The sequence below is a fragment of the Dendrobates tinctorius genome, unplaced genomic scaffold, assembly GCF_039654945.1.
Source record: "Dendrobates tinctorius isolate UK_male_01 unplaced genomic scaffold, ASM3965494v1 ptg000230l, whole genome shotgun sequence".
Lineage (NCBI taxonomy): Eukaryota > Metazoa > Chordata > Amphibia > Anura > Dendrobatidae > Dendrobates > Dendrobates tinctorius.
Window position 1 is genome coordinate 14,262,111 of NW_027361897.1, and position 23,841 is coordinate 14,285,951.

Consider the following 23,841-nt stretch of genomic DNA (forward strand, 5'->3'; position numbering starts at 1 on the left):
GAATGCTTCCAGCACCTTGTTGAATCTCTGCCACGAAGAATTGAGGCAGTTCTGAAGGCAAAAGGGGGTCCAACCCGTTACTAGCATGGTGTACCTAATAAAGTGGCCAGTGAGTGTGTGTGTGTGTGTGTGTGTGTGTGTGTGTGTGTGTGTGTATATATATATATATATATATATATATATATATATATATATATATATATATATATATTTTTTTTTTTTTTATTTTAAAAACTGCTAACGAATCTCTGATCAAAAACTCTAATTAGACTCAATCTTTTTTTTTTTTTTTTAGCGTAGAAGAAAAATTACGAACGTGTGAATGAACCCTTAGTCCTGGAAGGTGTGGCCTCCATGGATTGGATGTGTTCTTCCAGCTCATCTTACAGATGATAGATTTAGATTGAGATCTGAGGAATTTTGAGTCTAAGTCCTCAAACCATTCCTGATCTATTTTTTTTTTTTGCAGTGTGGTAGGGATGTAATCCTGTTGAAAGAGTCAGTTCTGCTGACCTAAAAGGTACTTGTGCTGTATAATGTTTAGGTAGGTGGTACGTGTCAAAGTAGTAACATCTACTTGAAATTCAAGTCCCAAAGTCATACATTGCCCAGAGCACCCGACTACCTCTGCCGCGTTGCCCTCTTCTTTTAGTCCATCCTGATGCCATCTCTTCAGTTAAGTGACACACATACGCCCTGCCGACTTCATGATGTAAGAGAAAACACAAGTCCATAGGCTCCATGGCCGTTAGATCTTTTGGGTGATGGACAATGGTCACCATGATCGCTCCGACCGGTCTACAGCTGCACAGCCCCATTCACAATGTAATCTGTGATGCGCTGGGTGTTCTGACACCTTTCTTTGGTAGCCAAAGTCATGTGGCCATTGGCCACCACAGGAGTGGGTTGCAGCTGCCAAAAGTCTTGTGTACTAGCATTGGTGCAGAAACAGCCTGGCATTGCAATTTTTAGTTTAAGAGCAAAAGTTTTTTAGAACTGCTTTTATGGGAAAAACTTCACAATTTTTCCCGTTCTCTTCTGGCACAGTCCTGCACATGAGAATTCACCTGGACGTGTAATAAGGGCTACCTTAGAGACCACCTGTGTCTGTCCCTATATCCCTTAGGATCAGACCATATGGTACTGCTGGGCGTATGGTGACCCTTGTCCCGGATGTATATTAATCGTGCATCCACGGGCCACCACATTTGGCCAGCCGCACCCTCTAGTTCCTCATAGGATATGTGCCCACGATCAGGAACAGTAGCGTTTTGGACTCGGTGCACCTGTGCCGCTTCCAAACCGCTGCGTTCTGCGATAGAAGCAGAGTGGATGGGATTTATAGAAATCCCACACCCACTGTGCTTCTATTTCACGCTTCGTAAATTCTCCCGCGCAGGTTTACCCAGCCGCAGCATGTCCGTTTCTGTTAAGGAGATGCCAAGTCTCATTTCGGATCCCATGAAATGTTACCGTGTTTTTCTTCAATATTGAAAACAAGCGAGAGAAATTTTCAGAAGGAATGAATATAACCGTTGGGAAATGTTTCCTTTTCCACAGTCTTGTGGCTCATTAAGATGGCCAGCAGAACATTGATCGCACTCGGACCAATGTTATGGGGTCACGCACATGTCCAATTTTTTCCTTCACACAGAGCTGGTCCGGGGGAAAAAAAATCTCTGCATGTCTAAGTTTGATCCTTTGGCTCACACTCGACCATACAAGACTGGGATGACTTCTGAGTGCAGTCCGATTTCCATGGACTGACACAATGGAGAAGATGGGGACCTTTTTCTCTCCATCTTCTCATTTGAGAAAATCTTGAGCACATTATGATAAAAGCGTCATTTACATAATCGGGCCGATTCTCTCGTGAGACTGTACGGTCGTGTGACCCTCGCCTTAACCTGTAGAGCCTGTGATCCACCTAAAAAGGGCACAACCATCATTAGTTTTATTAACGTAACATTTACAGACCCTGTCACACTTGGTGCCTAACCTGGCAGAGCTGAATGAGTTCAGGAGATTGATAAATGTATATTTGTAGGAAAATATTTACAATACTTTGTAAGTTATTTACTTAGTCAAATCTCTGCTCCTTTTAGACTTCAGGAGTCCAGTAGGCGGTCCAAACTCTCCCTCTGACTGACAATCCGTGAGTAGGACCGCCCACTGGACTCCTAATCCCGAAATGTGCAGAAATTTACATTGATAAAATTCATGTTGTTCTGACTCCTCTCCCATAAAACTACATATAAATTAGCGCAGTTATTTGGATAATTGCAGCCTTGGGATTGTACAGCATTTTCAAGGTGACCGATTCCCTTTAAAAATTCCTAAGCTCTTTACGTTGTCACGCTTTCTTTTACAAAGTCTATTTCTTTTGCAAAATACTGCCGCAGTTCTGTATTCCCTGGAGGAAAAACGAAGAGATCAAAGGAGTCTTTGTATTAAATGTTTAATGCTTTAATGCAATATATAGTGTGAAAAAAGTAGGTATTTCCTGCGCAAGGTTTAAAGGACTTGATCCTCAGAGAGCAGCAGCGGCGATGCTTATGTGCTGGAAAATTGGATTGTTCTATTAATAGTGCCGTGTGGTTATGACGACCGGCCCTGACGTTGGCTGTTTTTGCTCTTTTTAAAGGTTATGCCTTCCTGCTCTTTCAAGAGGAAAGTTCTGTGCAAGCTCTGATAGATGCCTGCTTGGAGGAAGACTGCAAGTTGTACCTGTGTGTGTCCAGCCCCACCATCAAGGACAAACCCGTAAGCACCATCACCCACATTCATAGAGCGGACACGTCTATTCTGACCCCCATTGGGCTCGTGAAAAGTTCAGAAACTTTTTGGCAAAAAAAAAAAAATCTTTAACCATAAATTTTAGAAGGGGCTTTGAACCGTTGCGAACAGGTCCTCCTACAACCTGATAACACTTGATTACACGATGGCAAAGAGCAGAGTCCTTGTTTGGAGGGTAGGGGCGGTGATCACATCTGATAGATTACTCTTTATTCCAATTGTGTTATTAGTAGAATCCCTGGCATATCCGTCAGACATGGCCATAGGGCTCTGTTCACGTGGCAGAGGTCAGTGTGTTTTCTTGTTCTCCATTGGGTTGGTCGTTGGTTGGGTATTCAGTAGAGTTGAGCAAAAAGGTCCATTTGACTTTGAGGTCCAGCCGGCACATCGGTAGTGTTTACACCTAGACAAGAGTCCTGTGACCCTCCTATTACCAGGGGCAACTCTTGCGCCTCTTTTGATTACTAGACCTCTGTGACCTCATTAGGTTTGCGGCTCAACGCATGCATGGCTTGAAGGTTATCAGGGATCTAGTCTGGTGGCCATGGACTGCTGAAATGGCCCGAGTTCTGTGAAACTTTGTGTGGATCTAGTATACAATGGCTGCACGCATTGTAAAATATGTCAGGACACATGAGAAGGCTGTTCTTTAGTTGGAGCCGGACATGTCTGGTTCCATGCTAGTCCTTTAGAGGCCATTTTGCAGACAGTAGAACTGTGCTAACAAGTTCTGGAGGAGATGCTGTAATTAGTGAGTGTCACTAAACCACGTACCCAACACATTTGACAGAATGAAAATAAAGTGGCCAATCCCCTTTAAGTCAGTTTGTAAATTCAGCTCATTTATGGGGTTTTAGGCAGGGCTGTGGAGGTGGAGTCGGAGTCGGTGCTCATTTTGGTGGAGTTGGAGTCGGTATAAAATGGACCGACTCCGACTCCTAAAATATATAATAAATTGGGTACAGTAATTCAATGCAGGATGTGCTGAATATTTTTTTATAGGAGTTTGGGAAAGTTATGAAATGTCCTATAAATGACTGTTCTATTCCTGATCTAAGGCTACATTCACGCACAGCGTTTTTCCTGTGTTTTTTGAGGATACGTTTTTCAGCTGCAAAAGCTGATCATCTTTTTAAAAAACTGCATCACCTGAAAGGTTTTTGAGCTCATAGATAATGTTTTCAATAGCAAAAGCAGATTAGAAATCTGCTCTATCTATATATCCATTTATCCATATCTGTCTATCCATATCGTATCTGTACCAAAAAGAATGAAAACCGGGTAGTACACCAATATATATTCTGTTTTATCTAAATATCTTGATTATTGGATCATAAAAATGATTAAATGTCTGAGGTTCACATTGTACTACAATAAATTTTTCACTTAAATATAAGCAATATGTGTGGGAGTCGGAGTCGGTGTAAGGGAAATTGAGGAGTCTGAGTCGCAGGTTTGGCTTACCGACTCCACAGCCCTGGTTTTAGGGCTTTACTGAAAACAAGTTAAGACCCAATGAGACATGGTCCAGTCAGTCAGCCATGCTGAACATGAACACTGAAGATGGATCGGTCAAGGATACGTCATTCTATGAATGACAAGACATTGCAAGAATTCTGTTAGCGTTGATCTACCCCGTATATCAAGACATGTATGGCTGCTTGCTTTTCTCAATCATTACAGAAGGTCAAGGATGGTGATCTGTGCAAGGCATAAAGGAAAGCCGTAATCCAAGAATTATTTAAACTAGGATTTTTTGTACAAAAAAAAAAAATTGTTCTCACCCCCCCAATGGGGGTGGTCTTTTTTTGTCCTTCCTCATTCTCTGGTTCTCTACCAGAGGCCTGGGAGCTTGAGGGTTCTGCGCGGGATCTTAGTTGGTCCCAGCATTGCCCTTTTCTGGACAGTGAGCTCAGATGTTGCTCCTGGGATCTGTTTTAGCCATTCCTCCAACTTAGGGGTCAGTGTTCCAAGAGCTCCTATCATCACTGGAATCACTGTTGCCTTCACCTTCCACATCTTCTCCAGTTCTCCTTTGAGACCCTGGTATTTCTCCAGCTTCTCATATTCCTTCTTCCTGATGTTGCTGTCACTTGGCGCTGCCACATCTATTATCATTGCTGTCCTCTGCTCCTTGTCTACTATCACAATGTCTGGTTGGTTAGCCAACACCTGCTTATCCGTCTGGATCTTGAAGTCCCACAGGATTTTATCCCTTTCATTCTCCACTACTTTCTCTGGGGTCTCCCACCAGGACTTGGGGGGGGGGGGGGCTTAGCCCATAGGCTGTGCAGATGTTCCTGTTTACAATTCCCGCTACTTGGTTGTGGCGTTCCATATACGCTGTTCCTGCTTGCATTTTGCATCCTGTCACTATGTGTTGGACTGTTTCTGAGGTTTCTTTGCATAGTCTGCACCTTGGGTCTTGTCTTTTGTGGTAGATTCCTGCTTCTATGGATCTGGTACTTAGTGCTTGGTCTTGTGCTGCTATGATTAGTGCCTCTGTACTGTCTCGGAGTCCAGCTTTCTCCAGCCATTAGTACGATTTCTCCACGTCAGTCACCTCCATTATCTGTCGATGGTACATCCCATGCAGCGGCTTGTCTTGCCATGGCTCTTCATGTTCCGGTTCTTCCTTCCAGATCTGTTGTTGCTGCCTTAGGCTTTCTCTCAGCATCTCATCTATTGGTGACATTTTTCTGATGTATTTCTGGGTACTCCTTGTTTCATCCGTGATGGTGGCTTGGATACTTATCAAGCCTCGACCACCCTCGTTTCTGTTGGTATACAATCTTTGGGTGCTAGACTTAGGGTGGAGACCTCCATGCATTGTGAGGAGCTTTCGTGTCTTCACATCTGCAGCTTCCATCTCTTCTGTTGGCCAGCACACAATGCCAGCAGGGTATCTGATAACTGGCAGGGCATATGTATTAATGGTGTGGATTTTATTCTTCTCACTGAGCTGGCTCTTCAGGACCTGTCTTACCCTTTGATGGTATTTGGATGTTGCTGCTTTCCTTGCCTTCTCATCATGGTTACCGTATCCCTGTGGGATGCCGAGGTACTTGTACCATGTGCCCTGCTGGTAATTTCACTCCATCTGTCTTGACTACCTTGCCCCTCTTTAATACCAACCGGCCGAACTTCTCCAGTCTGAAGGACATCCCAGTGTCATCACTGTAGATCCTTGTCAGGTGGATCAGTAAATTGATGTCTTGTTCATTTTTTGCATACAGCTTGATGTCATCCATGTAGAGGAGGTGGCTGATGGTGCTTCCACTCTTGATCTTGTATCCATAGCCAGACTCTGTAATTATCTGACTGAGGGGGTTCAAGCCTATGCAGAACAGCAATGGGGACAGTGCATCACCTTGGTATATGCTGCATTTGATGGTCAATTGTGCTAATTTCTTGAGTTGACTTCCAATGTTGTTCTCCATAGCCCCATTGAGATTCTGCGGAAGGTTCTCCATTTCCTGTTGACATTGTAGAGAGCCAAGCATTCACAGATCCATGTGTGTGGCATTGAGTCATAGGCTTTCCTGTAGTCAATCCAGGCTGTGCTGAGATTGGTCTGTCTGGATCTTGAGTGACTTGCTCTATCTACTAGGAGCTGTTGCTTGGAGCCTCTGGTGTCGGACCCAATGCCTTTCTGGGCTTGATTCATATACTGGTTCATATTGTTCTGTAGCTTGGTGGCTATGATGCCTGACAGGAGTTTCCATGTTGTTGTAAGGCAGGTTATTGGGTGGTAGTTGGATGGATCTGTTCCTTTGTGAGGATCCTTCATGATCAGCACTGTTCTTCCTTGTGTTAGCCAGGCTGGTTGGTGGCCTTCTTGTAGCAGTTAGTTCAGCTGCTTTGCCATGCGTTTATACACCGCTGTTAATTTCTTTAGCCAGTAGGTGTGGATCATGTCTGGGCCAGGTGCTGTCCAACTCGTCATGTTCTTGACCCAATGTTGATGTCTGCTTCTGTAAAGGTGACTGGTTCTTGCTCTAGATGGTTATGTTTCATTCTCAGGTCTTGTAGCCGCATTGCACTGGTGTGTGTGTTTTTTCCTTCTCCCAGTATTTTTCAGCCTCTGCTATTGGTGGAGTTGCTGCCTTTTGTGCTGTTCTGTAGTTGGGAGTACACTTTGGATGGTTCTTTGGAGAACAGGGCATTTATCTTCTTGGCCTCAGCTTCTCTAGTGTATCTCCCTAGTCTTGCAGCGAGTGCTGTGAGCCTTTGTCTAACAGTCTCTAAGGCTTCAGCTGGCGTCATGTCTTTGTACTTGTCCAGCTTGGTCTTATTCTTGATCTTTACACCCTTCAGTACTTCTGTTAGTTGGCTGACTTCCCTTCATGTCACCTTGAGCTTTGTCTCCAGTCGTGTTTTCCAAGGAGGGCACGTACTTTTGTTACTTTTTTTTTTCGCACTACATATTAAAAAATGCAACTCTTGCAATTTTCATACTGGCCACCAAGTCTACATCCTGTTCTTTCAGGAAATCCACATGTACAATAGCAGCAATACACTCACACCCTATCTTTTCTATTGAACCATCCTAATGAGCATGTGCAGAGGTCATTGCGAAGGGAAGGGGGCAGGGTCAGCTGTGACATGGCCTATTGTGATTGGCAGATCCTGTGCTATCAGCGGGGTATAGAAGGGTTAGCTGTCATAGTCCTGCCACTGCTGATAAGGAGCCTGCTGAAAAACTCTTCCTGGGGGAAAAAAAAAAAAAGTATGAGTCTAAAACAAGCTCCTGTAGCCAGGGTGAAAACTGCAAGATTAATTTTTTTAGTTGTGTTGTTTTTTTTTTTCTTTAATAAAGATTGTGAAAAACAAATATATTTTTTATAAAACATTTTAAAACACAAATACCCGATTTAAACACTGATGACTGCTTCTAATGAGTCTTTAATTACAACTTGTGACATTCTTGTTCCATGCAGGTCCAGATTAGACCCTGGAATCTGAGTGACAGCGACTTTGTCATGGACGGCTCTCAACCTTTAGATCCAAGAAAAACCATATTTGTTGGAGGAGTTCCACGACCTTTGCGAGCTGGTAAGAAGAGCCTTGCATCTCAAAACATTCACTGATGTGTCCTGTCGTTATTTCTGTGTTGCCCTTTTACTGACCAGGTAAACGTCCTTGAGGTGGTGACTGCTGAACTTCCAAGAACCGATCATACCTGGTCATGCTCTGATCATTGGTTGCTGTAGTGGCAGGACCATTGCTAGTTTGATCTCCAGATCCCCCACAGCTTTACATTGGGAATCCTTAAATGTTTTCTGACTGTTCATTGTTTCCGTTAAAGGGAATCTGTCACCCCATTTTTCGAATATCAGCTGCCGGCCCCGCCATCAGGGACTTATCTACAGCATGCTGTAGATAAGCCCCCGATGTAACCTGAAAGAGGAAAAAAGAGTTAGATTAGGCCGGTTTCACATTTCCGACTTTCAAGGTCTGTCAAAATCCGCCAGGCGGTTAAAAAACTGATCCGTCTCCGTCATGGGCCAAACTGATGCCACTGGATCCGATATGTATACGGATCCGCTGCAGCCGGCAAGAGGGTGAATTTTAAAGGAGAGAGAGCGAGAATATCTGAATCTGCCGGGCATGCTCAATACAAAATAGTGGACCGTCGCTCTGAAAAAACATTTGAGTCCGTCTCCTCCGCCCGAAGCCGCTAAAATTCTGATGGATCCGTCAAACGGGTGAGAAGGACGACCGTCAGTCAAAATCCGTCGCTAATGTAAGTCTATGGGGGGAAAAAACGGATCTGCCAAAAAAGGGGCGGATCCGTTTTTTTCTAAAAGTGGTGGATTTTGACGGACGTCAAAAAAACGGAAATGTGTCCGGTCTTGGTCCGATGGGTGTTGCGATCCGGCGCCTCCCATCTTCTAACGGTGACGTCCTCTTTGCAGTGCGCAGGCGCCGGACCTCTCCCGATGCTTGCGCACTGCAGGACTCTACTCTGCCCTCAACAGGGCAGAGCAGTGCGCCTGCGCAGGAGCCACGACAGGCAATAAAGAGGAGGATATCACCGTTAGAAGATGGGAGGTTGCCGGACCGGACCGCAACACCCGTCGGACCAAAATCGGACCCGGACCGACCCTGGGTGAGTATAATAGAACTCATTTTTCTTATCTTTCAGTTTACATCGGGGGCTTATTACAGAATGCTGTAGATAAGCCCCTGATGGCGGTGCCGGCAGCTGATACTCGAAAAATGGGGTAACAGATTCCCTTTAATATCCCGGGGAAAGTCCTAGACGGATCCATCAGCAGCACCAACCGAGAGGTCAGCGTTGAAGGCATTTTCTTGGACACATGCATAACAGATATGGATGTGTTTGGGACAAATATGGGACATTTTGGGGGGAAATGAGAATTGGTTCCTATCCTGTCCCACCTTCTGTCACTATTAGGGTACATCGAAACGCAGCGGTCATGTTTTCTTTTTCGCACAGAATCGTAGCAAAGCACTGTATTTTTCTGTAAAATCGCAGAACTTTTTTTTTAATAGTCATGATTTTGTCGTAATTGAACCTAGAAATTGCAACGTGAATATTTCCTTAACTCTGCTTCTGTATGACAGCGTCCACATGTTGCAGTTTTGATAAAAATCATTTTGTCTGCTGCAAATCTAGCAGTTCTCTGAATTTTGAGACCTGTATAACCCCGCCCCCACCACTGATTGGTTGCTTTTTGCATACACCATGAAAGCTGCCAATCATTGGTGTGGGCGGGGTTATACAGAGCTCATGAATATTATGGAGGACTACATGGCAGCTGATTTAGTAGTCCTCTAGTGATAATCCACTGATAAAACAGTGATTTTAGCAAAAGTACAGCAAGCAGCCCAGTATATGACATATCACTGGAATCAGGGCCTCTGTCTCTACATTACACTGCTCTCAGAGGCAAAAACCTGGTGACAGATTCCCTTTAAAAATCATTGCCATCAGCAAGACCTCGTCTGCTGTGAACAATAGTATTCTGTGGGCACAGAGCCATTATTATATTGTGTTCACAGTTGTTCTGTCTTCCATTGACGATGGGCCAGTAAACGACGTGTGTGTGTGTGTGTGTGTGTGTGTGTGTGTATAGATAGACGATCCGGGGTCCTTTAACGGTCGGACCGTGCCATGTATACCTAGCATTGGTCACTGATTAAGGCGAGCACTTGGCGGTGCATATTTACTGTGGATACACCATCTTTTGTTCTAAAAAAAAAATAAAAAATGGTTGTGCTGTTCCTCTCTGATTACTACAGAAAATGGATGAATACATTGACAACAGGGTGTTACCATTCTCCTTGTTAAAGGGGTGGTCCCTTCAGGGGTGGACACTGACGCTGTCCAATCAGTGCTACCAGACGGTAAAGGGACGTCCTCCACCAACTGATGGCACACACCTGCCAGTGTAGTTATACATTTCTCGGAGGAACAACTGAGGAGCGGCGCACTGCATTTTTATAAGAAAAGATACTCCGGAGTTGTAATCCTACGGGAAAGAGGAGTGTTTTTTAGGAGCGGTAACATCCATCCTGCTGTTACAAGGGGCGCTCCACTTCTTACTTCTTGATATTCTTTTATTTTACTACTTTGGCCGCTCCTCCACCTATCTGGCCAAACGCAACCTCCTCCTGCTCAGAATTTACAATATTCGGCATTATAGGCCTCTGGGGAGTCATAACGGCTAAATGTAAAAATCAACAGAACTGCATTGTCGCTCTGAACGCTCCTTCATATCCTGCCTCATTTAACCTTGGCAGCGGCGAGGATTGTTTTCTGTCATTATTGCTGTAGCAATAAAAATCCTGAATGTGGTAATGGCAGGCGGCGGCGGCAGCAAACGTCCTTGATTACATAAGCGCTCGGCTGCTTGGATGGAGGCACCGTTGATTTCCACCGGATGACGTGCATTACCCGATGGTCTGCAGCCGTCATGGCATGCTGGGTATTGTAGTTTCAGCTGGAAATGCGTCAGGTGCAGTAAAAAAAAATTAAAAACATGCACATTTTTACACTTTCCTTCATCCGTCTGATTTTACCCCAGAGAGCGCTCCACCCTGCAGTTATTTGGTGGAAACATTACACCTGTTTTAATGGCGGCGCAGTACTTGCCCATATCCACTAGAGGTCACTAAAGCTTGTCCTCAACAGCGCGCCCTGTTTCGTACCCGATCTTTGGGATCGGCTGTGCGAATGATGTCTAAATGATGGTCCGTCTTGGTATATTTAGGATAGATCAGCCGTAGTAGGTGTCCTGTCATTTTTCTTTTCTTTCTTTTTAGTCGAGTTGGCTATGATCATGGATCGCCTGTACGGTGGCGTCTGCTATGCTGGCATTGATACTGATCCTGAACTGAAATACCCAAAAGGTGCCGGGCGGGTGGCATTTTCAAATCAACAAAGCTACATCGCCGCGATCAGCGCTCGCTTCGTTCAGCTGCAACACAATGATATCGACAAACGGGTAAGCCGGATTTGTTACTACGGGTTGGCGATATAACTACGGTATTATACTCGGATCAGGGGAGTCAATAGGCCATAAAATACAAGTACAAATAATATATATATTTATTTACTGGAGGTGTGAGTATAATGGCTTTCTAGATGACTATAATACCATAGATATGGGTATAGTGTCTAAAAAAAATAAATAAAAAAAAAAAGCTATAAATGGATATTTATTTAGACATTATACCCATATGGATCTATGGTATTATAGTGATCTCTAAAGCCATTATACTCCCATCTCCAGTATAATATTCATAACTATGGTAATATTTTCATATACCGTATTTTTCGCTTTATAAGACGCTCCGGATTATAAGACGCACCCCTAATTTTGAGGAGAAAAATAGGAAAAAACCTTTTTTGTAATAAAATGGTGGTGCATCTTATAATCCAGGCGTCTTATTGCTTACCAGGGGTGGTGATGGAGGAGGCCGGAGTGGAACATTGCTGCTGGGATGAGGGGGTGTTTTGATGTGCAGCGTGCCGCTGCCTGTGTCTGATACTGCCGCCGCCCTCTGTCCCCCTGATGCTTGCCACCACCGACACGCTCTGTCCCCCGGTGCCTGCTTGCCACCACCGCCGCACTCTGTCTCCCAGTGCTTGTCATCACTGCCGCGCTCTGTCCCCCGGTTCTTACCGCCACGCTCTCCCCCGGTTCTTACCGCTATCGCCGCGCTCTGTCCCCCGGTTCTTACCGCCACCGCTGCGCTTCTGTCCCCCGGTGTTTGCCGCCATCGCCGCGCTCTGTCCCATTCTGAGGGTACTTGCCGCGGCACTCTGTGCCCTGATGCTGCCGCTGCGCTGTCCGCCGGTTCTTACCGCCACCGCCACGCTCCTGTCCCCCGGTGGTTTCTGCCGCCGCCGCGCTCTGTCCCGTTCAGCGTGGGGGGTCTCTGCCGCTCCATACCTGCTTTCCTGCGGCTTTCTTCCTGGAAAATGGCCGCCGCGCATGCGCAGATGGACATCTCGGCATCGCGGCAGCGCAAAGGTGTATCCTCTTTGTAAGACGCACCCACTTTTTCCCCTCAATTTTGGGGGAAAAAAAGTGCGTCTTACAAAGCGGAGAATACGGTGTATATGGTAAGTTATACATGGTGATTATATGCAGACCTGCTGTTATACTCCAATATAAGATCATTATACTTGTATCTATGGTATTATATTCGTATATACAGTCATATAATACTGCAGATGAATGAAAATAAATGTGTGTGTATGTATAATATATAAAGTGTATACATACACTGCTCAAAAAATAAAGGAAACACATACCACATGCTAGATATTACTGAATTAAATATTCTAGTTACTAATTATTTTTATTATTATTATGCCATTTATTCCATGGTGCTTTACATGTGAGGAGGGGTATACATGGTAAAAACAAGTACAGTATTCTTAAGCAGTACGAGTCACTACTGGTACAGGAGGAGAGAGGACCCTGCCCGCGAGGGCTCACAGTCTACAAGCGATGGGTGAGGATACAGTAGGAGAGGGTCGAGCCTACTTTATTCATTACATAGTGGAATGCGTTGAGAACAATAAAACAAAAATGATCAATGTAAATCAAAATGAATATCCCTTGGAGGTCTGGATTCGGAATGATGCTCAAAGTCAAAGTGGAAAATCAAATTACAAGCTGATCCAACTTCAGTGGAATTGCCTCAAGAAAAGGAAAAGATGCTCAGTATTGTATGTGGCCTCCACGTGACTGTTTGAGCTCAGTAAAACACCTGGGCCTGCTCCTGATGAGGCGGCGGGTGGTCTCCTGAGGGATCTCGTCCAAGACGTGGATCAAAGCATCAATCGAATCCTGGACAGTCTGTGGTGCAATGTGGCTGTGGATGGAATTAGACATGATGTCCCAGATATGCTTCCTTGGATTCAGGTCTGGAGAACAGACAGGCCAGTCCATACCATCAATGCCTTCATCACGCAGGAACTGCTGAAACACTTAAGCCACAGGAGGTCTAACATTGTCCTGCATTAGGAGGAACCCAGGGTCCACTACACCTGCATATGGTCTCATAGTGGGTGAGGAGCTCATCCCGGTACCTAATGGAAGTCGGGGTACCTCTGGCTAACACATGGAGGGTTGGTGTGGCCTTCCAAAGAGATGCACCCCCACACAGTTACTGACCCACTGCCAAATTGGTCATGCTGGAGGTTGTTGCAGGCAGCAGGACATTCTCCACGGCATCTCCAGACTCTGTCACGTGCTCACTGTGAACCTGCTTTCATCCGCGAAGAGCACAGGGCACCAATGTTGAATCTGCTAAACTTGGTGTTATCTGGCAAATGGCAATCGCCCTGCACAGTGTTGGGCTGTAAGCATAACACCCACATGTGGACGTTGGGCCCTTATGCCACTCTCATGGAGTCTGTTTCTGACAGTTTGAGCAGACACATGGATGTTAGTGGCCTGCTGGAGGTCATTTTGTAAGGTTCTGGCACTGCTCCTCCTGTTCCTTCTTGCACAAAGGAGGAGGTAGCAGTCTTGTTGCTGAATTGTTGCCCTCCTACAGCCCCCTCCTCATCTCCTGGTGTACTGGCTTATCTAATGGTATCTGCTCCATGCTCTGGACACTGTTGACAGACACCTTTCTTGCCATAGCTTGCATTGATGTGCCATCCTGGATGAACTGCACTACTTGAGCAACTCCTGGGGGTTGTGGATGCTGCCTCATGCTACTGTACAGGACCTCTAGGGGTGAGAGCAATGATTAAATGCAAAAGTGACCAAAACAGCCAAAAAGGATGAGAGCAGAGAAATGGTCTGTGGTCACCCCCTGCAGAACCATTCCTTTATAGAGGTTGTTTTGCTCATTGCCTATCATCTCTACCTGTTGTCTGTTTCATTTCCACAACAGCAAGAGACCTTGATTCACAATCAGTGTTGCTTCATAACTGGACAGGTTGATTTAACGAAGTGTCATTGACTTGGAGTTAAACTTGTTGTTTAAGTGTTTTCTTTATTTTTTTGAGCTGTGTGTGTATACAACATATACATACATGTATGTATGAGTTGAGTGTAAAATACAGAAAGTATACTCATATCTGTGGTATTATGGGTATGACTGTAATGAGTAATATTGCAGGTATGATACCACGTGACTATGGCTGTGTATATATGAATAGAATATCAAAGCTATGAATATTGTGAACCTGTACAGCAGTATGGTACCATAGATACAAATCTGACTTCATTAGTAGAATACTGTAGATGTGTGTATGACTGTATGTATGAATATAATACCATATATATAAGAATGTAAGCATACATACAATCACATTGGCAAGATGTGGAAATCTTGTACAAGTATATGGAGCGAGTCCGCGCCCACTAGATGGCTTCTGCCTGGGTGCATGTACAACGCATACATCACCTCTGGTCCCAGCTCAGAAACTGGCGAATCCTCGCAGCGCACTTTGCATGAACTGGGGGGATTCATAAGTCTGCAGACTTGTCATTTTAGACTGGACAACCCCTTTAATATAATATCAAAGATATGAATATAATACTGTATGTGTGTGTGTATCTATGCTTGAGAAAGGTTCTCGCTAAAGAACAGAAACGTTGCCATGATGGGCTATTAAACAGAAGCTTTTTTCACTTTGAATGGTGTGCTGCCCCCAATCTCTGGATATATATTGAAGGTTTGGTACTTACCTGGGGAGCTGGGCACCCAAATGGCATATACTAGTGCTGCTCTTTTTTTCTTTTTCATACATATAGTATGAGTTTAATTGCCGTATATATGCGGAAAAACACTGTAGATAGGAGTAGAATACCATATAGCACATATAATTACCATATTTTGGAATAAAATACCGTAGATACAAGTATAATACCGTACATATGATTATAATGACTATACTATTGTAGATATGAGTGTAATGACCATATATGACTATAATGCCGTAGATACGAATATACTGACTGTATGAGTATAATGCCGTAGATACGAATATACTGACTGTATGAGTATAATGCCGTAGATACGAATATACTGACTGTATGAGTATAATGCCGTAGATACGAATATACTGACTGTATGAGTATAATGCCGTAGATACGAATATAACGACTGTATGAGTATAATGCCGTAGATACGAATATAACGACTGTATGAGTATAGTGCCGTAGATACGAATATAACGACTGTATGAGTATAGTGCCGTAGATACGAATATACTGACTGTATGAGTATAATGCTGTAGATACGAATATAACGACTGTATGAGTATAATGCTGTAGATACGAATATAACGACTGTATGAGTATAATGCCGTAGATACGAATATAATGACTGTATGAGTATAATGCCGTAGATACGAATATAATGACTGTATGAGTATAATGACCGTATATATGAATATAATACAGGAGATATGAGTTTATTAACTCTTACGGTTTCATGATGTGGCTTCAATACATGTCTGATCTCTGGGTCCCGGACAATCTGAAGACTAGTTTCACTCCATGAACTGAGTGGTCTTTCTTTTTTTTTTTTTGTATGGGAGTTTAGAAAATGGCTGACATACGATATCAGACGCGTATTTGTACCATAACTGTCTAAAATTTAAGGACAACCTTCTGTCCCCAATGGTATAATCTACTATATAAGTGAGCACAAGGTGTAAGGCCAGATGACCTCTCGCGGCCTCGCTTTTACGAGCGTGTGGCAGAGTAATTCTAGGCAGCAGGATAACATCTTTTCCCGTCTGCCAGGTACTTGGAAATCACTTGTGCAGAAGTGAATGTAATTTTTCCTACAGCTCCTCGATTCCAGGTCTTAAGCCCACACATTTTATTGTGGTTGCTAATCTGCCTAAAATATCAACCCCGGCAGCACACGCCTTAGAATTAAGCGCCTGTATTGAGGGATTGTGCCGCTCACTTGCTGTTTCCTTTCCCAAAAGAACTGGCGCGTTGCACAGCCAGATCATTAGTCCAGATCCTGCCAATATCACTCGCTTCACGTCCGGCCAGGCGCACCGGGCCTTTTTAGCCCTCGTCGTTTATGGATGGCTCTCTCTGCTCTATAGGACTTAGTAGGACAGGACATTGACCTGATGCGGTTAAATATGCCCACCCCCCCCCCCACACTTTGCTGATGTTCCTCAGGATCTGATTTCTGTGGAGTTGGCAGTGAAAAATCTCATCCTCGCAAAGATTATAATAATGCCCTAATGTGGTGACATCATAGTTGTACCGGTGATATTTTTCTCAACAATGGCTCTGAATGGGTTAACTGATTCCTGGCCACTCCTGTTCCAGTGCTGCCTGGTTCCCCTGTGATTTCTACTTTCATGTCCTGGTCACGCACCAAAATGCTGGGAAATGTCAGCTCTGCCATTCATTGACCGCAACGTGGACATCCATCAGCCAGGGCATTTTCTGTGCACTAGCACAGGAACAGGAATCATTCTGACAAGGGGAACTGGGCAGCATAAAAACGGGAGAGGATGGTAATCTGTAAGGTTATGCTTTTTTCTTTTCTATGTTGTTTTTTTGTTTCCCCTTTTTTTGTTTCCCCTGTTTGTTTCCCCTTTTTGTTTCCCCTTTTTTTGTTTCCCCTGTTTGTTTCCCCTTTGTTTGTTTCCCCTTTGTTTTGTTTCCCCTTGTTTGTTTCCCCTTTTTTGTTTGTTTCCCCTCTTTTTTGTTTGTTTCCTCTTTTTTGTTTGTTTCCTCTTTTTTGTTTGTTTCCTCTTTTTTGTTTGTTTCCCCTTTTTTGTTTGTTTCCCCTTTTTTGTTTGTTTCCCCTTTTTTGTTTGTTTCCCCTTTTTTGTTTGTTTCCCCTTTTTTGTTTGTTTCCCCTTTTTTGTTTGTTTCCCCTTTTTTGTTTGTTTCCCCTTTTTTGTTTGTTTCCCCTTTTTTGTTTGTTTCCCCTTTTTTGTTTGTTTCCCCTTTTTTGTTTGTTTCCCCTTTTTTGTTTGTTTCCCCTTTTTTGTTTGTTTCCCCTTTTTTGTTTGTTTCCCCTTTTTTGTTTGTTTCCCCTTTTTTGTTTGTTTCCCCTTTTTTGTTTGTTTCCCCTTTTTTGTTTGTTTCCCCTTTTTTGTTTGTTTCCCCTTTTTTGTTTGTTTCCCCTTTTTTGTTTGTTTCCCCTTTTTTGTTTGTTTCCCCTTTTTTGTTTGTTTCCCCTTTTTTGTTTGTTTCCCCTTTTTTGTTTGTTTCCCCTTTTTTGTTTGTTTCCCCTTTTTTGTTTGTTTCCCCTTTTTTGTTTGTTTCCCCTTTTTTGTTTGTTTCCCCTTTTTTGTTTGTTTCCCCTTTTTTGTTTGTTTCCCCTTTTTTGTTTGTTTCCCCTTTTTTGTTTGTTTCCCCTTTTTTGTTTGTTTCCCCTTTTTTGTTTGTTTCCCCTTTTTTGTTTGTTTCCCCTTTTTTGTTTGTTTCCCCTTTTTTGTTTGTTTCCCCTTTTTTGTTTGTTTCCCCTTTTTTGTTTGTTTCCCCTTTTTTGTTTGTTTCCCCTTTTTTGTTTGTTTCCCCTTTTTTGTTTGTTTCCCCTTTTTTGTTTGTTTCCCCTTTTTTGTTTGTTTCCCCTTTTTTGTTTGTTTCCCCTTTTTTGTTTGTTTCCCCTTTTTTGTTTGTTTCCCCTTTTTTGTTTGTTTCCCCTTTTTTGTTTGCTCCTTCTTTTTGTTCATTGCCTGGCGGCAATGAATAAACAGTATATATGAATAAACTCCATGCACAGATGGAAACAGTCAAGATAACCTTTAGATTCCCTGTTTTTTTTTTTTTTTAATCAACTTGCTTTCCAAATTAAAAAAAAAAAATTATGTGGGGTGTAAAAGACAATATTAGCAGAAAATTACCATATTACATTCTGTATTAAAAAAATAAATCCTGCAATTTCCACACTGGTGACTAGGAATTTTCTAGTGTCCTATTTCAGGAATGCACATGTACATTAGACACAATAGACTTAAGACCCCATCTTTTGTATTGAAGCATCTAATGAGCATGTGCAAAGGTCAATGAGTAGAAAGGGGGGGGAACAGGGTTGTCCTTGACTTCGCCTACTGTGATTGGTGGATCCTCTGTTATCAGTTGTCTATATATTTACCTGTCAATGCAGTCCTGCCTCTGCTAAGAAAGAGAGCCTGCTGAAAACTCTTAGCATAGTATGAGTGTAAAGAAGCCTCAATGACCATTGGGACAATTGCAATATTACTAATTTTGTTTTTCAATATAGATTTTGATTTAGAAAAAATATATATAATAGATGAAAATGACCTGTTCTTCATAAGGATGGAGCCTAATTCCTGTAATAGAAATTCCCGACTCTATAAGGAAATGCCGCATCTCTAAAGTGAGAGCGTCGGTGGCTGCACAGTGCTCCTTTTCTCATTTGGCCTTTATTATAAGGTGTTCCTCGCTTTATTACCTCTCACCACGCTCTGTCATTCATTTCTGTGGATATTTTTTTTTTTTTCTAGGTGGAAGTGAAGCCATATGTGTTGGATGACCAGATGTGCGATGAATGCCAGGGCACACGCTGCGGCGGGAAGTTCGCGCCCTTCTTCTGCGCTAACGTCACCTGCCTGCAGTATTACTGCGAGTACTGCTGGGCCAGCATCCATTCCCGCGCCGGCCGGGAGTTCCACAAACCACTGGTGAAAGAGGGAGGCGATCGGCCTCGTCACGTTCCCTTTCGCTGGAGCTGAGCATTGCACATGTCCAACACAGGAGATCGAGGGCCGTGGAAACCATTGATGCCCCTTTTGGATCTATGGAAGAAATTGCTCTCTTTTTTGGGGTTTTCTGATAAATGTTATTATTTACAGCCTCCTTACTGAACGTAGTGTCCAGTATATAATGCAAAACCTGCAGAGTGTAACTGTTCTCAATTTTTTGCACTTTGATTTATATATCTATATATATGGGAAAAGAAAAAAAAACACCACAAAACCCATCTGTTTGGTACCTTCAGAGACATGTTGTCAGTAGAGGCATCTCATTAGTCCGGTACAAGTTCCTCTCCCTTCCAGGCTGTTGTGGGTGCGGTGAAGAATTTCTCATATAAACTGGAGCATGCACTTACGTATCTGATTCACGGAACCATATTCTCACCCATAGAAGATGACTTTTACCAAAGGTCTCATATGTGGAAAATGTAGCAAAAGACAAAAAAAAAAAAAAACTATAAAAAAAAAAATCCTACACCACATCCCGTTCAATTCAGTATAACAAATCATCCGAACTTGCGTCCTTTAGCTTGGTATTTAAGAACCATGTCTTTTGTAATAAGCTTCTGTTAGAGAAATGATATCTTCTATACAAGTGAATCGGATTTTCTTTTTTTTTTTTTTTTTTTTAAATTTTTTTAGTATTTTTTTATTGAACAGGATGGGTGTGAGGGTGGTAGACCTTTTTAGTGTTATGTAAATGTATGCTGCAATAGCTTTTGCTGCTATTTAAAAAAAAAAAAAAAAAAAAGGTATTGACAATACCAGAATACTCTATTCAGGCTAGGGTATCTGTGATTTAAAACATTTAAAAAAAGACGAAAAACCTATATAAATAATGTATAATTGAAGGTAAAAGAAAGAGCTGCTGGAAAAATGATAGAAAAAACTTCCGAGGAAGGTCGTAGTTTTTTTTTTTTTTTTTCTTTTTTTTGCAATGCATGTTTGATAATTCAGATTATTGCATGCAATACTATAGCACATCATATACAACCTGACCACAACATGGTTAAAAAAAAAAAAAGTAATGCGAAACAAATCAGAAGTATCAAAACGATGACTGGAGGAAGGCATGTCTATCTAGTAATGCATCCAAATAGGGTCAAATAATTACAGATTTGATTTTTTTTTTTTTTTCCCATTAACTACCAATAATGAAAATTAAAAATTTAGATGTAGAAGAATAATAATAAAAAAATATCTATATGGTAGTCATAAAAAAAAAAAAATGCGGTGCTCTGTTCTATCGTGCAATTTATTTTATGTAGTAAAGTGATTTATGTCATGTACTGTGATCAGATGTAACTTTAAAGCCTCTGTATAGCGGACAGCTCGTTAGTTCCAAATCCCTTTTTTTTTTTTTTTTTTTACTTTTTATATTTTATTTTTCTATCTGTTTTTACACACTAATTATAATTAGTCCCAATTTTTCAAACACTACCCGTAAATTAAAAAAACAAACAAAATAAAAACATTATCTGTGGGGCTTACACGCTAGGCACAAGTGATGCTAAAAGAAATGTCCGCCTTGAAAATATAGAATAAATAAGGGTAATGATTTAGTTTTTATTTATTTTTATTTTTTTTAATTTTCTCAAAGCAAAACCATTATCCTAGACATATCCTGTGAAGCTTGAAGATTTGAGTCCTGCTAAGGGCATTTTACTTAGCACAAGGCTGGTATGTTCTGCAGATAGTGTAAAAAAAAAAAAAAAATATATATATATATATTCACGCCCCCCCCCCCCATAAGGGTTCACACTCATCTGCAAAAGATGGCATGTCTGTGCACAGAGCGCATCATCTTCTATCGTGACCCGGATAGGATTTTCTGCATCTTTATAAATCCTTTACAGGTTTAAAATAATTTATTTTTTTTTCCTCATATTTGTTTATATGTTCAGTTGCGAATGTTAGATAAGGAAAAGAAGAATATTTTTTTATATATATATATTTTTTTTCTTTTTTTTGCTTTTGATTATTATATTCTAAGAAATATGCTGGGCTTGCATAGTAAATGCGCCCCCCTATAATTCATATTTACGTATCCTTTTAAAGCTAATTGAAGCTATGGTAACTTTGCTGAAATAAAAAAGGCTATTTTGTCTCCTTACCTTTTTTTGTCATCTGTAAAATGTGTTTTTGTTATGCACTACTCTTTGTATCTGGGCAATTTTTCACAGTCCGCTTCTATTATTTTTTTATTTTTAGGAGAATCTTTTGACATGATGTTTTGCAATACCTCAAATTTTGAATATAGGAAAGAAATAAATATTTTCTAAGTAAGTTTATTCAGAAAAAATATATATTAATTTAATTTTTTTTTTTTTTTTTTAGAAAAAATGATTTAATATTGCTATTCATTTGTTTTCATGCTTATTTGCTTTTTTAAATTTTTTTACGTGTGTCTGAGTTGGAGATTTAGAGCTTTGTAACTTTATATGCCAACATTAGGAAACAAAAATCTACCTATTAATAATTTTTGTGAAAGATTCAGGCCCCTTTGAAATCATATATTGGAAAGGATATGTCCACCTTGTTTTAATCTAATGCATCTACAATAAAATATGAAGCAACTTTGCAAATAGTCTGTGAAAAATCGGAATCTAATGTTTTGTGTCTCTTTTAAAGACATACGTTACATCGACGAATAACAAAACACTACCTTTCATCTGTCCCATAATTCTTGCTAAATTACTAAGACGTGGGGGACAAACTAGACCCCAAGACTACAGGATCAGACTATACAACGTTTGTTGTCTGTACCCATGAAGACTCCAATCTGTGCAAGAACTGTACACACAATATATTTTTAATAAAAGCTATTTTCAAATTTGCTTAATTTTCTATGTTAAATGCATATGATTGCAAGGGTGAACATTCCTTTTAAAGAGGACTTGCTTGAAAAAAAATTGAGTTAAATAAATTGTAAAAATCCCTGAGAGCCACTGATTCTGATGCTTTTTTCCGTTTTGCAATGCGTCGCTCCATTGCAAAGTTATTCTTCAGGAGAGCACTATGTGAAATCTCTGATTTTCAGTCCCAATTAGGCTTTTTATTCAGTCTTGTCTGGGGTCCTGAGTAGAGATCTGCGAATTTGTTCGTCAAGCTATAGCACTTACTGAATAACCTGCAGAGGGAATCCGGCTACCTGGATTACTCCTGCTGATCAGCTGTCCGGCGACGCAGCTGCATGTGTCGCAGCTGTTTAACGGTCACAACACATACATGGAGAGACCATCAAACAGGCTCTCCACGCATGTGTTGTGACACTGAAACAGCCGCGACACATGCAGATGCAGCGCCGGACAGCTGATTGGCAGGAGCGATCCAGGTAGCCGGGTTCCTTTTGCAGATTATTCAGTAAGCGCTATAGCTTGACGAATAAGAAGGGAGCCCAGGAAATTTTCTTCTCTCTAATCGTGAGCTTTCACCTCTCCTTTTCAGGCGTTGCTGAGATGTGATTTGCAGCTTTTGAAAGGGAGGGGTGAAAGCGTATATCCCCCAGAGAAAACTCTGGAGTTGGATTACATGCAGAGATTTCACATACTGTGCTCCAGAAGAAACAAATGTGAATATCTCTGCAATGGAGCGACGCAGAGCAAAATGGAAAAGAGCAGCAGAATCTGGGGAGCTCAGGGATTTTTATAAGGTATTTTAATAGAAAAAAAAAATTACACAAGTGACATGTCCTCTAAGTGCTAAATTCCTGATGCGCACAGCTTTGTCTATAACCATATTATATTAATAAATGCTCAAAGCTAGGTTGGAAAATTGAAGATAAATCTAGTTTTTCTTAATTTGTATGTTTTATAATCAAGTGTTGATTATGCATGACTGACCAGAATTGTGAAAGAAGACTTTTTTTTTTTTTTTTAAGTTTGGTAAATTGTTTTATTTCTTTTTTTACTTTCACCTTTCTTCCTCAATTTGTAAATCTATTTGCCCCAGTAGATTTCGATATTTCACATCAATGTATTTGCTGTAAGAGGAATCCGCCTTTAGTTTTTTGCATGACCCTCTTACAACTGAGTGGTTTAGCAGGGTCGTTTAGGCAAATAAAGAAAAAATTAATATTTTTTTAAATGTGTTTTGAATTGCAACTTGACTAAATTGTTGGATGTATCAGTTCGGTTGGTTGCCTTTTTCTCGGTGTTAGACTTGAATTAGTCACTATTTTGAAGGCAGATTGAATCTTATTTGTTGTTATGTGCAATACTGTTTGTACTGTTTATATAAAAATAAGTGTAAAAAAAATGGAAAAAAAAGCATAAATCTTTATTGCAGATTTATTTTCATTGCAAACATTGTGGATTCCGTAAGATCATTTTCTACTGTCAAATATGTACCTTTTTCTTCATGCTAGTATTTTTTCAATAGTAATGTAGCCTTTGTACTGAGACAAATTTTCATTGTTATTTTTAGAAAGATTTTTTGCTAAGAAAACAAAAATTAAAACCTATTTTACATATTTTCATTTTATTTTGTATTTCCTTAGAGTGCTTTCTTCAGCCATTAATAACTGTTGTTCCTTGGAGGTACTTTCAGATCTGGTCAATGTCATAATTATTTTTTTGTATTTTTACTTGGAATAAATTAATTTTATTACGTTAATTCTTTAAAAAAAAAATTATTTTTTTCATTTCAGTTATTTTTGACGCTAAAAAAAACCTTTGTAATATTGTTACTAAAGTGACTATTTTTTCTTTTTTTTTTTTTGAAAAGCAAAGCTTTATGTATTACCTTGCTGATGTGGTTTACAATAGTGTGGCAGTGATGAAAATGGTTGGTTATGTAAAGTGATTGACACAATGTAACGAACAATTGGGCAATAAAAAAAA

At 41.2% G+C, this 23,841-nt stretch overlaps 1 protein-coding gene across 4 annotated transcripts in view; it reads left to right on the top strand.

Moving 5' to 3' along the window:
* Positions 1-23,471, top strand: part of CPEB3 (cytoplasmic polyadenylation element binding protein 3) — a 105,812-nt gene extending 82,341 nt beyond the window's left edge. For all 4 annotated transcript variants that reach the window (XM_073555869.1, XM_073555870.1, XM_073555868.1 and 1 more), the window contains 4 exons: positions 2,645-2,763; positions 7,737-7,851; positions 11,089-11,270; positions 18,752-23,471. In XM_073555869.1, coding sequence (XP_073411970.1) covers positions 2,645-2,763; positions 7,737-7,851; positions 11,089-11,270; positions 18,752-18,979 — 644 coding nt within the window. In that variant the 3' untranslated portion in view covers positions 18,980-23,471. The remainder of the gene's footprint in view (positions 1-2,644; positions 2,764-7,736; positions 7,852-11,088; positions 11,271-18,751) is intronic.
* The last annotated feature ends 370 nt before the right edge of the window (positions 23,472-23,841 follow it).